At 45.6% G+C, this 17,962-nt stretch overlaps 1 protein-coding gene across 6 annotated transcripts in view; it reads left to right on the top strand.

Annotated features, from left to right (window-relative positions):
- Positions 1-17,962, top strand: part of GPATCH8 (G-patch domain containing 8) — a 54,389-nt gene that overhangs the window by 1,594 nt on the left and 34,833 nt on the right. For 4 of the 6 annotated variants that reach the window (XM_059869475.1, XM_059869478.1, XM_059869479.1 and 1 more), the window contains exon 2: positions 13,857-13,931. In XM_059869475.1, coding sequence (XP_059725458.1) covers positions 13,857-13,931 — 75 coding nt within the window. Of the gene's footprint in view, positions 1-13,856; positions 13,932-17,962 lie in introns of those variants that run through there. The other 2 variants (XM_059869480.1, XM_059869476.1) reach the window with 1 other exon arrangement.

Here is a 17,962-nt window from a genome sequence, read left to right as displayed (position 1 = left end):
GAAGTCACAACCCTGTGTCCCCTTGACTTTAAAAAAGGGCACTGTTCTAAATTGGAATTTATCCCTGCTAAATACCAGGCTTTCCTTGCCCTTCCCATAGACTAGAGTGAAAAATAAAATGATAGGGTTTGGTTTTATGGAAGGGTCAGTGCTCTGTTCTTCCCTGCCTGAAAATATGCCAGGGAGAAGAGAGACATTTTATTTTGTGTTAAAGCTTCCTGTGAGGGAAAAGTGGAATCGCTCCCCTGGGAGGAGCAGTTTGGAGCTGGTTGAGGCTGCAGGGGACTGAAGGTGAAAACAGTGAGCTGTGGAAGAGAAGATCTGAGGGGGACTGGGACAAGGTCACACTGTGCACCTACCCCTGACAGCTGGGGAATCTAACAGTTTTTCCAAAGTATATTGATGGAGGAAAGCTTTTGGCTGAAGAAGAAGGAAAATATAAGGTTCACTTTCAGAGAAGACTTTTGAGTTTTCTTCTCTGTATTGTGACAGAGATTGCTGGAGCTGTAACATGGGTGTGGAATACAGGAAATGCTTGCTGTGATGGGTATTTGCAGGGCTGCTGTGGCCATAGGTAAAAATACACCTGTGTGTGCCTCTGTAGAAAATCCTGGTCTGCAAATAGAGCAAAACCAGGATTGTTTCTGTTGGTGTCAGGGATGCCCTTTTCTCACAGTTGTAGTTCTTTGGCAGGTGAAATTTCTGTCCTTGGAGCAGGTGTGACTCTAGAGGTGATCTCGTGTCCCTGCCAGGCTGGTGAGTCCCAGGGAGTATAGCCAGAGGGAGACAGGCTCTAAAATTACACAGCTTGATCAGGGATGGATGCAGTGTGGGGAGGGAGGCTGTGGAGAGCTCTTGAGTTTTGTTCTGGGGTGATCTACTTGCGATCTCCTCAGAGTGAAAGGATGTGTAGCAGTTTGGAGAGAGGGAGAGAAACAAAAGGTTGGAAGTAAAGAGTATAAGTCAAAGGAGCCTTTTAGCTGTTTGGAAGAAAGGCAGATATCTTGGGATTAGTGATGTGGCTAATGGAAAAGTCACTGGATGAAAAAAAAAGCATTTCAGAGTTCTCATTATTATCAGCTGCCTTTCTGGAGAGAAGCTGGAAAGAGTGTGGATTGGGAGGATCAGTTTGGTAAGAGTGCAGATTGAGCACTGTAGGCAGGGAAGAGCTGGCAGTGCAGGGTTAGCAGAGGTGATCCTTGGGTTTCTGAGCTTCTGATATGCTGGAGAAAAGTGGATTAAAGGTGAGAGCTGCTGGGAGCTGTTCTTCCCTCCCCTGTGCCTGACTGAAGAAAGATCAGTGCTCTCAAGGGAGGCTCGAATGGAAGCATTCAGCATTGCAGGAAAATCAGGAGGGAAGGACCTACATCAGCTGAGAAAGAGAAGGTGTCCATGGTCTGTAGAGCTTGGAAAGGTACTCAGGGGAGAAGGGTTCTGCTGGGCTGGGCAGAGGGATCAGCTGAGAACTGGAGAGATAAGTGGAATGAGGGATCTTCCCATAGCTGCAGCCACAGTGATGTGGTGGGCATGAAGAGAGCTGCAGAGGGAGTGATGCTCCTCCCAGGGAGTTCTGGGGAGTCCTGTGGAAAAGAGTGGCTTGTATAAGGATAAGAAAGTCATATATCCCAAAGGATGAAGGTCATGGTGTGGAGGGTGAGGAGAAAGATTGAATAGGTGAAATTGTAGCAACTCCTCTCTGTGTTGGGTGGAAGGAACCTTGAAGCTGAAGGTGGTTTGGAAGTTGAAATTGCCAAAGGAGCAGGAATGGCGCTGGAGTATATCACTGCAGTGAGCTGATTAGGCAGCCCTTGGGTTTTTCCTCACAGTATTGTTGTGCTGTTGCTGTGCTCTGTAGCTTTAGAAGCCACACTTAAGGCTTAGATCCTCTTCCCTTTTTGCTTTAAGCTCTGAAACCTTAGAGAAACTTGGAAAGCCCCTGGTTTTGAGTTTATTTTGCAGGTGCTGAACCTGAGTGCAGCTCCGTTTAAAGGCCTTGAGCTATGCTCTGCTAGTCGTGGGGATTTTTCCCTTCCCAGGACAGCACAGGGCTTCGTTTGGGAGCCTTGGACAGGGAAATGGATTAGTGAGGATAAGGGATATCCCTGACCTTCCTTCTCTTGCCTCTCTTCTAGGCTCTGCAGTGGCAAGTGAAGTCTTGGGTGGCTCATCAAAATAAATCCCAACCCTTTTCCATTTTCCATCTGAGAGAGGTTATTTTTGAGTTTCTGACAAGCTTAGTTCTTGGGGTGAAGGGCTGGGGAACTTGTCTGTCACAGATTCTGTCACTTGTCTGTGCTACTGTCCCCTGCACTGGTGGGCTTCCCTGGCAGAGACAAATGGGAACCACCCTAGCTTTGAGGAATTCTGAATGATAGCTGTAGATGATGCTAACAGAATATTATAGGAGCATTAATGAAAGCTGTATGAACATATGAAACTGCTGCAATAAGTAAATATGTATTTTTAGTGCTATTTTAAAAGCATTTGCCATGATTTTATTCTTCTGATCAGTTATGCAAGCTCAAAGAATAATATCATGGATGTCCCTCTTGCTGAAATACAGCGGAGCTCCCACTTACTCCCAGAGGTTGAGAAAATGTTTTCTTGCTGCATTTTTCTCCTTTTCATTGTTGAAGCAGAAATATTACCAGCCATATGTGTCTATGTGTACAATAATTTCCTCTTCCTACGTACATTGCACTTACTGGCATCATTAGCCAGACGGAACCCAGGCTGTTCTGTCTCTTGTTTTTGTGGTGTTGTGTAGTCTGTGCAATGGAATAACACTTCCACCCAGCAGGAAGAGCCATGCCTGCTTTTCCCTGCTGGGTGGAAGTGTGACCAGTCTGAATCTCAGCTTGGGTATGCCTGCTAATTCCAAGAAGATAGGTGTTTGTTTTTTTTTCTTTCCCTCCACAAAGGATTTGAAGAGCTAAGCCAGCACATCGCTGTGCTTCTGGCCCTGCCTGCTTCCAGCAGGTTGAGCTGAGCGCTGCTGGCAGGGGGATTTTATGCTTTTTAATTGGCAGAATGTCAGGGATAAGTTCTGCTCCCAAGCAGCTTAGGCAGCGCTTTACTGGACAGCTGGGCCAGCAGCAAGGAGGTTTAGAATCCATCCTTAACGAGTGTGGCTATGGCTGCAGCTTCACTTCACGTCCCAGGTGCTGCCTAAGGCAAGTGCATTTGGTTTTCATGTCCTTCAGCAGGACCAGCTGCTCGGGCTGATGTGGCACTGGGAGCTGATGCCTGCGCTCTGCCCTGCAGAGAGATTAAGAGGGTCATTTTCTCTGCCTGCCTTTACTAATTGGGAAAAGAAAAACTTAATGTGGGGGAACTAGGATTGGAATCTGCAAAATCTGTTACGCTGAGCTTTCAGCTGATCCAGGGTCCTGGGGTGTGAGTTTGCCTTTGGCAGGAGTAGCTGCAAGCAGTCAGGAGGCAGCCTGCGCCTTTTCCACGGAGTGTTTTCTAACTGAAGAATTAATCTGAGATTTTAGAAGATCTATTAGAATTGTTTCGAGATCCTAATTTATCATTTGATTCAGGTTATATTTCAGGTGTGGGCCCAGCACAGGAAGAATAGAGCTCTCACCTCCTTGGCAGGACGTTCTGACCTTTCAGTTGGGCAAAGCAGGAATGGCAGAACTGTGACTGATCTTTTAACTTCCCTGTGTAAGCGAGGAGGGGAGGAGAGGACTGGGGGAAAATGTGTTCTAAAGTAGATCAAGTAGTATTGGTTCCAGTTTTAGAACATCACAGTAGGGTCTGAACTTCAGTGTGGATTTCTGGGATTCACGTGGTGAGGTAATTTTATGTAGACCTTTCCTGTCTTGGTTGTGCCTTCCCCCAGTCTGTGTTGTCCCTTCCCTCCTACAGTGCTGGTCTCCATTGCTGAGGCCCAGTGAATGGGAAAGGAAGCACTTTATCCTACAGTCCCACAAGCCATGGCTGAGCCACCTCAGCTTCTTCTGAGTCACCTTCTCTAAGACAAAACCCACCCTTCTACTCAGGCTCCTGCCACCCTCTGTGTGGGAATGTGGAGCTCATCTGATAAATAGCACTGCTGCAGTTCTAGGGCAGCTCTTCTCAGTTGACAGAAGCTTTTTTCCTACCACATGGTTTTAAACCTGTAGTAATTCTTGCTACTTTCTCCCTTCAGACAGCTCTATGGACAGGTAAATTGAGATTTTGGCCATTCACTGTTTAAAAGCCAGAAGTTAATATTAGGATAGTGGCTTTAAATGTCTAGGTATTACTGAAGTTTCTGTTCCCATCTTGACCCAGTTCTGAGTCTAGAAGTGAGTGTTTGGCTACAGTATCTCTCCCTTGAAGACAACTGGTGATGGGGTACATTTTCCTTTGTAGATTGTTCTGGTAGCTCAGCCATTGAAAGGTGCATTTTCCTTAATTTTTCTTCTAGATTTTCTTTATTTTTAGCTCTTTGCTAAGCTTCATGTCCTCCTCTGCTGCGCTAAAGCACACATTACTACTCTTTGCCCTCTTATGTGAAGGCATGTACAGCATTTCTGCTCAATTTTAGCTTCTGAGAGCCTTAGTGGCTCTGAATTCTGTTATTGTTCTCTCTTTGTGTTGTTACAGCTTTCTGCATCCTAAATTGTCCACACTTGTAACTGGAAAACTCGTTCAGAGGAATCTAGAGCAGACTCATGCCTGGTATAACATACTGAGATAAATATCTATTTATTGCTTTTTTTTGTGTTTGCCCTTCCTTTGTTACACACCCTTGGACTGTATTTTTATCCTTTCTGCTGCCATGTTGCGTGTGGAGGTTTTAACTGGGGTTTCTCAGGCTGCTGGGTGCAGCCCTGTGCTGTAGCTGTGTTTGTACAGGGCTCTGTGAAAGCAGACATGGTGTTAGGGAGTTGAAGCCACTCTTACACAGGTCAGGTTGCTCTGTGCAAACACATCCTCACTGTTGCTCCCTCTTTGTTGGGCTGCCTGATCTGCAAACTGAGCTGGCAGGTGCTCTGTTTCCTCTGGTCATTGATAACAATATTGAATGGAGTTTGAATCCTGTTAACGTGCTCCTGAGGGAGATTTTCTGTGAGATTTTGGTTTAGAAACAATTCTTTATCAAGTCAGACACTGTAGTAAGAAAGAAAAGGCAGATAACTTTATGGAAGCTTGGAAGTTCATAGTGGTAAATAGGTTTCACCTTGGATATTACGTGATTGGCACCCTGTTCCACCAGGGTGGTTTCTCTTTGCCTTGTACTGTCTGCTGTGGTCACCCACGAGAGGGAAGGGGTGGCATCCAGAGGACAGGCTGGAGAGGTTGGTCTGTGTCAACCTCATGGAGCAGCAAGGGCAAGTACACAGTCCTGCACCTGGGTCAGGTCAGTTCCAAGCACAAATCCAGGCAGGGGATAGAATGGATTGAAAGCAGCTCTGAGGAGAGGGATGGGGGTGGGGGTTGTTTGATGAGAAGTTCAGTGACTCAGCTGTGCTGGCAGCCCAGGAACCAACTGTGGGCAGCAGGTGAGGGGGAAATTCTGCTCAAGTGAGAGCCCACCTGCAGAGCTGCCTCCAGCCCTGGCATCTCCAACACAGGAAGGATGTGGAGCTGCTGGAGTGAGTCCAGAGGAGGCCATGGAGCTGCTCTGAGGGCTGGAGCCCCTCTGGAGCCAGGCTGGGACAGCTGGGGGTGCTCACCTGGAGAGGAGGAGGCTCCAGGGAGAGCTCAGAGCCCCTGGCAGGGCCTAAAGGGGCTCCAGAAGATGTGGGGAGGGACTGGGGACAGAGGGACAGGATAAGGGGGAATGTCTTCCCACTGATAAAGAGCAGGGTTAGATGGGATGTTGCCTAGAGAAGGTGAGGCTGCCCCATCCCTGGAAGTGTCAAAGGCCAGGTGGAGCAGCCTGGGAATAGTGGAAGACTATCCCCTGCAGGGGATGGAACAAGATCATCTTGAAGGTCCTTCCCCACCCAGCCCCTTCCCCTTCTTCGGTTGTTGGAAGGTCCTGTTAACCATGAAGATGTGGGTGCTAGAAGCTGCAGCAGCTTCTGCATCAAGGCACATTAAAAATGACAACAAGAGAATTGGGTGAGTGAGGCTGGTGCTGGCTCTTGGGCAGAGCTTGCTGAAGGGCTGCAGAGCATCCCTCGTGTGCTGGAACAGATCCACAGCTGGTGTTGGTGTGGCAGAAGGAATCTGAAAGACATGAAATTGTTCTTGTTTGGTGCCAAAGTATGCAAAGCAGAGACCTGCTTCTGGCTCCCACTCCTTGTTGTGGTACAAGCTGTTTATCTCTGAACTGTAAACATGTTTTTGTTTGGACAGCTCTAAGTGGGTATTTATATGCACGTTTCCTGGTTTTAACTGCTTGACCTATGCCTAGTCTTAAATGTGTTCTGCTGAGTGGGTTTTCAGTGTTTTTGGACTTAGCAGGAAGAGTTTTGTCGAAATTAATTTTTAGTTTGGTAAACAAAAGGTGCCATCAACTTCTTAATGTGCAATTCCAAGGTGCTTCTTTCAAACCTTGCCAATTTAAATTCATCTCCAAGTCTCAAGTGATTGCTTTTGTTGTATTGACTTGAGAGGATTTTCCTGTTAAGTACTCTCAGAATAATTGATGTGTGTGTCTGCTGAAAATGAGGTTTAGCTGCAGATTTCACAAGATGTTGACAGTAAATATTCAGCTGTTTCTGGGGGTGTGCAGATGTGCTGAGTCCATACTTCTCACTTGTATTCCCGGGAAAGGTCTGGGAAAGCAATTCTGCGTGTGTGGAGGGCAGTGAGAATGTGTTGTTTGGGAATGCTTCACCTCTGCGTTGCTAGGAAAGAATCTGATTTTTTTTTGTGTGTGTGTGTGTCTTTACAGACACTGCAGGGAACAACAGGAAAAAGGATGATTTTGTTCTGGGAAGCATTAACAAAGGCTTTTCAGGTGCCAATACAAAGTTGCTTTTGTATTGCTTTTTATAGCTTTGAGAACCCATGTGGCCTTTATAATTATCCAAGAAAGTTTCCAGGATTGGATGGAGCCATCTCCTAGGTGCATGTTGGTCTTAAAAATGTATTTTTTTCTGCGTGCATAATAAATATTCAAAAAATGCTGTAAGCCACACTTTCCTGGAGTTGTTTTTGAGTTCTTTGGGTGGATTTCTAAACAACAACATGGTTGTCTGCATCAATTACGTTTTGGAGCCCTTCCATGGTATAGAGTCATCAGGCCCTGCCGAGCTGCAAAGGGCAGCATGAATTACTACTGAGATCTGCAGTCAGCCTGCGTAGGGAGGTGTGGATCTTGCAGAGGTATTAGAAACCCATTATATTTTGATTGTGTTAATAAACACAACCATCAGTCATGGGGAGCTGCATTTGGGTTTAAACACCTTCCTTCCCCCACTGGTCTCAGCTGAAACTCGCTGTGAGGTCAGTGGTGATGTTGGTGATAGAGCCCCACAAATAAATCAGAGCACTGGCAGACCTTGGCACTTGTACCTCTTGTATCTCATCCATGCCTGGAATGAGTTTTTATCCTGCCTGTCCCACATGTGCCACTGCAGCTGCAGGTGGTGGGTGTCTCACCCTCAGGCCACATGCAGAGAAGTGAAACCAGCATGTCTGGAAGCAGCTGCCCGAGCTGGAGAGATTTGTCAAAAGAGAACTAAATACAACATGAGATGAGTGTTGATGGTGGTTTGCTGAAATTCCTGGTCTTTGGGTCAAGCAAGAGACTGGTGCTCCATCAGGGCTTAGCAGAGTGATTCCCGAGCCTCTTGGCCACTGTGGTGCTGCTGGGCAGGCAGCATGCACCCAGGTGTCCTGGATGTGGGATGTTGGCAGGAATGCTGGGAGCCAGCTTTGGGAAAAGTGGATGGATGTGAGGGTGCCTTATCCATCTAAAGATTTTGTAACTGCTCCGTCTCCTTTAAAAAAGAAAATTTCAATTTTAGCAGGATATTCGCCTCTGGAATCAAACGGTTTTTTTTCCCTGCTCCATGGGCGTCCTGTGTGCATGCAGAGAGGGAGAATTTGGCAAGATGGCATTTGCTCCCTTGTGCTCGGATGCTGCTCCAGTTCCCTGTGCTCAGACCTTGCATCTGTGCTGACCTATCCTGGGAGGGCAGCAGGAAATGTCAGCTGTGCTTCCCAGCCGCGGGAGCAAAACATTCTGGGATCCGCAGCTCATGTGGCCTGCCCTGGCTTTATCCACACTAGAAAATGGCCTTTTGTGGGGGGGGACGGGACGACTCATTTATCTTTTTGCATATTCCTGTGTCTCAGCTGCTGTTCTCAGCCTAATGCCTGCAGGGCTTTTGGGAATGGGGAATGGGCTCAGTTAAATGCTTTCAAGTGATACTTGTGGGTAACAACCCTGAATTTTATGGCTTGATCTAACATTTTTGGAGTTTAAGATTTGACTGAATTGGTGGATAAATAGAATATGAGAAAGTGGTGCTGATTTGCTTTAGTGTTTTGAAATTCCATTTTCTAAGGTAAATGCAATATAAATGTGATTTTTTTGGAGTCTTTTTGTGGTACTCTCCTAGTGCAAAACTAAATTTTGAATATCTTAAGGAGCACACTGCGCACTTTTCAAGTGCAGTTAAGCAGTCATGATCATGCTGTGCTCTTTTCCAGTGCATTTAAGAAATAATAACTGTGAGTATAGTAAGGCTTTTCTGCAAAATTGCTTTCTTTAGATTGTTATTGGCGTGGTTTCACGAAGCAGCATTTCTGAGTGCCTTCCTGAGCCAGTCCTGCAATCCAGGAGGGACGTAAATAGATTGTTTCTGCTGTGACGTCTCAGCAGCTGCATTCTGCCCGTTCCCTCCCCAGGCAGCCCTGCTTTAATGCTCCCAGGCAAAGCTGCAGGGTTTTGTGCCAGAATCTTTTCCTATTTTGCTCCGTTCACAGCACTGAAGGCGTTGTCCCTTGCGGTTGGAGCAGACAGTGTTTTCCAATCCTAGGCTCTTGCTATCTGACTTGTGTTGGGCTTATAACTCACCTTATCCTCTCTGGTGTTAATAACCCCAGGCTCGTGTGACAGGGCTCTGCTGGAGCCCTGGGACAGTTGAGGGGAGGGGTCCTGAATGTATCCCCCACGCTCCCATTGTCCTGCTCCTTTGTGTCCTTCTCCCAACTCCGTGGGAGCTCTGTGTCCCCAGCTCAGGCCCAGCTGCTGGGGCTGGAGACTGCCACAATTTCTTTGGGAATAATACATGGATAACTTAGGGCTGTTATCAAAGAAACCACTCATTCCATCAGGAATCTGCACTATATTGAATGTGTTCTGCATGCTGACATCTTAATATGCTTCGTGCTCGGGTGGATTGCACAGGGCAGTCCAGTAATTAATATCCAGGGAGGTCTAATGGGCCTAAAGCAGTTGAAGTGACTCATCCTTATTTTGTCATTGTGTTGGTAGTGCTTTAGGTGACTTAGAAATGCAGGTAGTGCTCATGACCCAGCTCTGGTTTTGGATACACCCTTTGAGGTGTGAGAGGGAAGGAGAGAGTCTATTTTCTTCTGCTTGTTATTGTGAAGATTTTAAAGGGCTCCCCCTCTCAGTGATTTCTGTATGGCTTTGTGGTAACCCAGCTTCCTGAAGAGGTGCTTCATATAGAGGAGAGAGTGAATTCTGTGGTGCTAAACTGTGATAAATGGGCTTTAATCAACAATTCATTTCACTTGCATTGAGTGATTTATTGGCAACAGTTCTTGCCACTAAGGATTTTGGGATGAAAGTGTAATTAAGTTTCTTAAACTTTTTTATTATGCTGACTGGGTTTAGTTTCACTGCCACAATGTTTGGGACGTTGTAAGTAGGAAGGAAGCAGCAATGCTCTTCCCCATAACTATTAACTCGAATTGTCCCAGGAAATGCAGTAACTCCACTGGGTATGATCTGGGACAAAATGGCATTTGTTGAGCCAGGGTTCCGAAGTATTTACAGTCCAAAAAAGGGAGAACAAGAGTTGAAATCCTGCATGGAGGCAGCTTTTGTTGGTTGATTTTTCAAATGCCATATTCAGTGTGTGAGGGCTTTAAGAAGGTTTGGCCTAGAGCTTCGAACAAAGATCAAACAATGGGAAAGTGGAGGAGAGAGCAGAGAACATGTGACTGTGAGTAACCAGAGTGCATAGAGAGCCAAAGTTCAGATGATATTACACAAAAATTACAGGGCACAAACATGCTGGCTCCCGGAGAAGAATGCCCAAGGAAGCCAAGTGGTGTGTGTGGTGTGTAATGAGGAGTGTTTGCATACTGGAGGCTTGTCCTTGCTTCTCATGAAGTAGGAAAATATATTGAATTTCATTGTGGTTATACGGAAACACCAGTGTTGAGCACTCGATGTAGCACAAAGAGCAATAAATGGTGCTTAAGTGGAAGTCTCTCATCTTACTTGCTCTGCTGTTCCAGGGTGGATGGATAGGTGTCTGTTAGAAAGGGACAGTGCAGCACATCTTGTTTCACAAAGCAGAAGTGAGAGACCCTGATACAAGCAGCTGTGAAATGGAGGGGCAAAGGATGAGTGGGAGGAGGGTGCTGCAGTCAGCCCCAAAATCCATGTCCACTGGAGCACGTGGAAGCTTTGCCATTAGCTCCCAGGGCTGGGAATTTACTGCATCTCTGTAAATCATACAGGAAGAAGGTTTGGGAATAGGTTTTGAGTAGTGCTGGGTTTAGTGCAGCTGTTATTTCATGTCCTGGTATCCATGGGGTTGAATACAAGAGGTTGAATCCTTCCTTTCACATAAAGATTTCCTCTGAAGTGGGAAGCATCTCTCAAGTCTGCAGAAGACACTTCAAAATTATACTGAAACATGGTCAGTGCTTGGGGTTTGTGTTTGCCAGAAATGTATTCTCAACAGATCCAGCATTTAGGGTTTATTTAATTGTTGGATTTAAGTGTTAAAGTATTTTGTGTTCCTCTGATTCATTGTCTGAGGGTACAGCAAAACAGAAATGTTTTATGGATACATTCAATGCACCAGTTTGTAGGATTGGAAAAGAGGGAGACAGATGGAATTCTCCCCAACTTGTTCCTTAGCCAGTTCCCGGGATGAAGAAGCAAAGGGACAGACTGTGCTGCTTCCAGCTCTAAAAGGCCTGGGATCCCCATGAAGGCAAACAGCATTGTTTTGGCCGTAGCCATGGAACCATTTTTCTCTTAGCTGATTAGACATCACTGTCCTGAACCCCCATAAATCCAACCTCACAATAACCATTGGATTGTCTGCTTGCTTTTTTCCAGGATGAGCTTCTTTATGGTGCAGGGGAATTTTCCCTTTATCACTTATTCTAAATATTGATAAGTAAAGAGCTGTCTCTGTGATGAGTATTGATTTTGGCTCTGTTTGGTCACTTTGTTATTTTGAAGCCTTGAATTTCCAAGCCTGAAACACCCTCCTGAGCCAGGAGCAGGCTGGCAGCATTCCCACAGGGCCTGTTCTCTGCGCTCTATGGCCTTTTTATGCCCAGGTCTTTCAGAGACAGGCAGCACCTGCCTCTCTGGAAAGCTCCAGTTTTAGTATTGCAGCTGTTTGGACCAGGAACAAGTTGAAATCAAGTACATAATAAACCCCAAAGAATATGAATATATAAAATAACCCCCAAAATACATGGAGTGGGTACTGGTGGGATCACCAGAACTCAGAGATAAAGGCTTTGTTTGCTCTTTGATTCTTTGGCCACGGCACAGGGAGTGCTCAGCCTTTTGCATAGTTTCAGGGAGGAGATGTTGTTTTAAGCACTGAAGAAGTGACTTGTGAAGCCTCAGAGCAGCAAGGCGTGCTGCCCTCGAACTGGGATTGACCCTTGCCTCAGTAAAAACAGCTTTCAGTGCCTTGGCAGGCAGCCCACCAGAGGAGCTGGGGAGTGGGCAGGAATATTCAGCTATTCCAGATAATTTAGTGGTGTGTGCTGAGCTACCTGCAGGCAGCGAGTGAAAGGAGGCACAGGGACGTGTCTGGGTTCATGCTGCGAGGGTTTCAGCTGTTGGTTAACTGAACGTTATGTGAGTTTAATGTTTTAATAGATGAAGTTTAGCAATGTGTTTTTGCCAGTGTTGGAAGCATGTACACTCCTGACTGTTCTGGTTCTTTTGTGCACAATATTTTGGGAGGCTGGGGTGTCCCCTAGCCACTGAGGCAGGTTTTTGGTGTGGGCTGCTGGACTCCTCACACACAATGCCTGTGCACCCACACCACACTGTCTCTGAGCATTGTTAGTTTTCCAAAGCAGCTCAACGACTGCTTGTGCATAGTAAGTTTGCCTTCAGCTTGTTCCTTGAAGGCTGTCCAAAAAAAAAATAGAGTGGGAGTGGATTGCTGCCTGCAGATTAAGCCCCAAATTTGCTCTGGAGAGCCCACGGGAAAGACAGTGCCCGGGAGCAGAGCATGGCCAGGGTGAATTTACCACCAGGGACTGCAGATGATGGATGGGCTGCAAGTTGGGGCACCAGCATCAAAGCAGCTTCTCTTGGCACCAGGTTTTAGTCAAAGTGTTCCCTTGCAGATTTGCATTCCATAGGAACACTCCTTACAGAGGATTTTTGGAGGCTGGTGCCTGGCTTGTAGTATTCCAGCTGTCAGTCTGTTACAACTGCAGTTTGCTCTTTCGGGTGCTGGCTTCCATTAAAATTCTTGCAGAAGGAAGAGTTGGTATTGGTGGAAGGAGGAGGGTGACAACATGTTTCTCTTGGCAGCAGTGTTTTGTGTTCCTGCTCCAAGGGATTGTGGAGCTGGGATGCAAATAGAACCTGCCAGGGGTTTGGTGTGCACAGAGCAGCCAGAGGTTCCAGTGGTACTGCAGGGCCTGAGGGGGGAGTGGGGGGTGGCAGCCAAGGCTTGGCACCTTCTGGAGTTCCTGTGACACTGAATGGGGCTTGGGAATGTAGGAGAGCCCTCTGAAACCGCCCCCTTCAGTAGCCTTTGGTCTCATCCCAGCTGCAGGAATCTCACTTCTTTTGCTTCCAAGTGTGCAGCTGGAAAGTCTGAGTGTTTCCTTTCCAGGTCTGTGCCAGTGACGGTGGATGTGTTGCATCATAGACCTATTGAACAGCCAAAAATGGTTCACCATGTTTGAAATCTCAGGAATTTGAGGTTTCAGAAACCTCAAATTATGGCAGAGCTGCAGTGGAGGTGTTTGCTTTTCCTGAAATGGCCCTTCACTGTTGTGTTCCAGCACCAGCACTTGTTCTGGAGATCAAAGATTGCCGTTGCCATGCTAGCTCAGGAACCTACGTGCTCAGTATTCACCCCAAAATGGGAAGATGCAGTTTTTCCAAGGGGGATGGTGGTCAGCTGGCAGGGGGGTTGCTTCAGGTCAGGAAGAAGGCTGTGTGGTGTGTTGAAGGATCACTTCCACAGAGAGATCGCTGTTCAGATTTGTAGCGAGGGCTGCTCCACACCATGGACCGACACTGTGGGCACAGGGATAGGTTTCCTTTGGTAGCACTTTGGGGTTTTGTTGGCTTATGGTGTATGAAATCTTATGTATCCCTCAGGCAAATTCCTGGTGCAGGGAAAGCCTTCTAGTGGTGGGGACATCCATTCCTGCTGCTCCTTGTCATGTGTGGTTTCAGTGCTGGCATTGGTGCTTGTGCTCAATGTTTTCATAGACTTTCTAAGGGAAAAAATGCAGTATTGTCATTGTAAATGTTTGGTATTTTGCCAACTTTAATAGTTTATTATTGTCATCAAATTGACTTACGACAAAAAAACCCTAAAAACTTATAGCTGATACATTGAATTGAGCCTGTATTTAATAAGCTCACTTGTTAGCAAAATTCTGTGAAATATAACACTTTAACCAAACGTGTCTGGACACTAAACTGTTGGAAGTATGTGCTGTTGTGTGGAGCTGACCTTGATTTTCTCTTGCAGGGCAATCACTTTGATCAGTATGAAGAGGGGCACCTGGAGATAGAGCAGGCGTCTCTAGACAAGCCCATCGAATCGGTAAGGCCCCCCCCGACCAGCAGCGTTCCCCCGGAGTTCGGCCGTGTCGGATGGTCCTTGATGTGAATGCAGTCAAATCTGAGAGCAGTAGGCACCTTTTTGGCAGTGAGGGGTAATTGGTGATAAACTGCATGCTGACCTTAAGTGGGCCTGGGATTTGATCTTGAAGTAGTCCTAGAACGAAAACCTGAAATTTGAGTTCAACGTGATATTTCAGGAATTATTTAAAATAATACATTAATTCATAGATATTTATTTTAAGGTTTTATATTTTTCTTTGAGGAATCAGTTTAATTTAAATGTGAACCTGATGGAATAGTGTAGTGAAATACATTTTGATCCTTTTTAGTTTATATTTTTGGAAAAATACTGGTGTGTTTAAAGTGTTAGAATGACACCTGGCGGTATGGAGAGAGGGATCAGTGTTAGTCCAGCAGTCCTTCCCCATGGAGCTGAAGCTGCTCTGAGCCTTTCTCTAAAATTGCTTTACCTTGAGTTAGGTGTGAAGACTCCTTCTATAAGATGGGGAAAAAATAGGTTTTGTTTAGTTTTGATTTTTTAATCTTCTTAGAGCTTTTTAATTTTTCTCTTTGCAAAGCACCTTCTGCTGGTTTTAGGCACAGCAGCTTGTTCAGCTTAAACTGGACCCACGTTTGGCATTTAGCATTAGCTAAGTTTCATTGCAGTTTCCTTCAGAAACAAGAAAACTTGTAGTGAATAATCAAGGGACACTTAGTGGTGTTCTGATTAAGTCTAAATTTTTGTTAAGAAAATATTTGTCAAGTGGTTCTTTTGCCTATTAATTGAAGTTCAGTTAAAGTTTCTCTACATTAGTCAGCCCCTAGGAGAACCAGTGTTAGCCAAAGCCCACTATATATTTTTGTTGGTGTGTAGGTTGGTGTTGTGTGTGTTTGTGTGCGTGTTAGATGTTTACCAAAAATTTACACAACTTGGGGTGTTCGACATTTTTCTTCCGCAGCAGTTGGCCCATATTAGCTAAGCAGCCATGATCTGGTTTGTATTGCACGGTCTGCCTTTTTTAATTTCTTCTCTAGGGTTTCCTTTCCCCTTCTTATTTCTGTTCTTCTGGTCCAGTGAACACTGCATATAGTACCTACTGTCTTAATGTGCTGGCATGATGCTAGATTTAGGCATGGCAGTAATTGATGACGCATGAGATAATGCTGCAGAGATGGGAATTGGTATTCACTCTTCTCCTGAATACTTCAGTCTTACCTTGGGACATGGGGAATTGAATTAAAATGCCAAGCTGGTTGGAAATATAATGGGAAATATGTGTTGGTAGCCTACTCTGGGCCACACTGGAAATTAGCATTTCAAAATAATTCAAATGCTGCTTACAGACTAGACTGGTTACCTGATTTCCAAAAGTGCTTTCCCAAAGAGAGGAATAGAAGAGGTCACAGATTACATCTCTGGTGATCCAGAGGGAAGGATGCCTATGGAAGTGTGTAAAGCATGAGCAGGTACCCTGGGCCCACTTGGCTCACTGTGCAGATCTCATCCTCCACAGAAGTAATGCTTTGTGCAGTTTGATTAATGCTGAACTGCAGGAGAAAAAATAAATTAAACTATGGGTTTAATATTTTATTCTTGTCTCTCACTATCCAAATGTCAGGATATTTTTAATCACCACAACTCCTTGGTAGGTACAGTTCAACCTAATTGAAAACAGTTGGATGAAGAGGACAAGAGAATGGCTTGGTTTGTGAGGAGAAAGAGTTAAAACCTCAAATTGTTCTATAAAATCAAGTTTGTTCCACTCTTCTTTTGTCTGAAATAAGAGAATCGCAGAATCATTAAGGTTTGAAAACCCCTCTAAGCTCATTGAGCTGCACGAGGTGGGGGAGGTTTGGCTTGAGCAAGGGTGCTGTCAGAGACTGCAGTCAGAAGCAGACTGGTCACTTCTGAGGTTTCACATGGCCTTTGTAAAAATACATTGTTGATTCCTTCATTCCCCATCTGGGAAGCAGGAATTACTTTGTTGTGTTTCCTGACACCTGTGAAGGTGATTCTGCTTCCACACTTCTAATGATCAGTGTGCTCTTTGAATTGGCAAATTACACACATTACCAGAAGGGAGAGTTTCCTTGGCAGAATTCAGTACCTCTCCTGCAAGATATTTCACCAGGAAAGGAGGGTCCATTCTGCTATTTTGGCTTTTTTTTCCCTTCTGTTTTATGCTGTTTGTTCTCCCAGAACCAAAATTGAGAGGGAAGGAGGAAAGGCAAAGTGATGTTTTAGAACTACCACACATCTAAGTATTTTCAACATTAACAAATTGGATTTTAATCCTTAACCAGTTCTCTGTTAGCAATCCACCTGGCCTTTTCCAAGGAATCTGCTCAGAGTCATGAGTGAGCCTGTGCTTCATGGTATGGAAGCAGTTTGGGTGATGAAGACCCTGTGTTTGTGACCGTGGCAGATCAAAGTGCTTTCCAGTTAAAATGTCATTCTTCAGAACAAAGAGTGGATTTAGTATATTCTCATAAATGTGTTCCTTGCAGCTTCCCACATCTTAGTGACAGGAAGGTGTTCCAAAGCCTGCAGGTGTTTGGAGATGGGGGGAGTGTTTCCTGTGCCATGTCCCTGTGACAGTCCCCATGATGTGACATCCATCTCTGCAGCATTATCTGTTGAGAGGTGCTGACTGTACTGCTACAGCATGCAACTCAAAGGTGGCTGGAGAAATAGGTTTGGGAGTCTACAGATCATTACAATGTTGAAACATGTCCTCAATTAGCCACTGGTGGTGTTGTTCCTGTGGAAATCCTGCTGTATGCAGCTCATTTAGGCCAAAGATGTCTGCTCTGAAACATGCAACTCTAACCAGAGTACATTTATGGAAAACAAAGCTGCCAGGAGCTAGGGACGGACGTAGCCTGAACGAGTGCCAGCTGTTTTCCGTTACTAAATTGAAGAAAGTATTTCATATCAATGGACTCTTCAGAGCTACAAATACTGATATTTTTTTCACCCCCACAAGTAACATTTTTTCTTGTTGTGCTTTGAAAGATGCTGCACTTACACTGGCTGTTCATGTCAGTGCAGTCACTGATGTCCTTGAAAAATCAGAGCACTTCACCCTTTTTTCTAAACTCAAGAAGCTGCATGGATTTGTTTTGGGGCATTTTGTGTTCACTGAGTTCAGGTACTTAAATGGGAAGTCACAAATTATTGCAGCTTTAATAGAATCCAGATTTTCTCCGCATTAATTCCTTATCTGTACTTGTTTATTGAGTCTCTTTGCTGTGAATTCCTGGTTTTCCTCATCCCAGCACAGTGCAGATGGAGTAGGAGACAGCCCTTAGAGCCCCCAAGAAGCAGCCCTGGCCCCGTGCAGGCAGTGTCAGGGGTGGACCCACGCCATCACCACTGCAGGTTGGAGGCCAGACTGGGAATCACCCACTTATCCTGGAGCTTGTTAGTTTGTCCTAACTAACAAATGTCCTTTCCCCTCTCTCTAATGCTGCTCGGTGCCATGAGGGGCGCCTTGAGCCCCCGTGTCAGGCTGCAGTCGGTGGTGCTTGGGCACCAGGGGCTGGCACAGCCTGGCCAAGCCGGAGCCAGGTTGTGGCACTGGAAATCTGTATGGATCTGTGGACTCCACTAGTTCCAAAGTGTCATTTGATGAGGCTGCTGATTTGACATTTAGCAGCAGCCATATGTGGACAGTGCTATAAATAATGTGCTTCTGGAAGCTGAATGGTGTAGCATTACTATTTGGCTTTTCTCTCTGGTCTTCATTGTGTCATCTGTAGTGAGCTCTAGGTTTTGTTTTGGGAATCTTTTCAACCTCTTGTTTGCATGGGTTCACCCAGTAGCATCTGATCCTTGCTTATAGATTCCTCCATACACAGTCAGCACAGCTTACAATCCACTCAAGAGAGGAATGGTTCCTGCCCGAGCTGGGATGAGTGGTGGGATCATGGGGATCTCATGGAAAACCTGTGCTAGGCAAAACTGCTAATGTGGGTTACATCCCACAGGCATCATCAAAACCTTGGGCT

This window comes from Haemorhous mexicanus, chromosome 28 (assembly GCF_027477595.1).
Source record: "Haemorhous mexicanus isolate bHaeMex1 chromosome 28, bHaeMex1.pri, whole genome shotgun sequence".
In the NCBI taxonomy this organism is placed as follows: domain Eukaryota; kingdom Metazoa; phylum Chordata; class Aves; order Passeriformes; family Fringillidae; genus Haemorhous; species Haemorhous mexicanus.
Note: the sequence above shows the minus strand (reverse complement) of the source record. Positions and strands in the feature narration are given on the sequence as shown.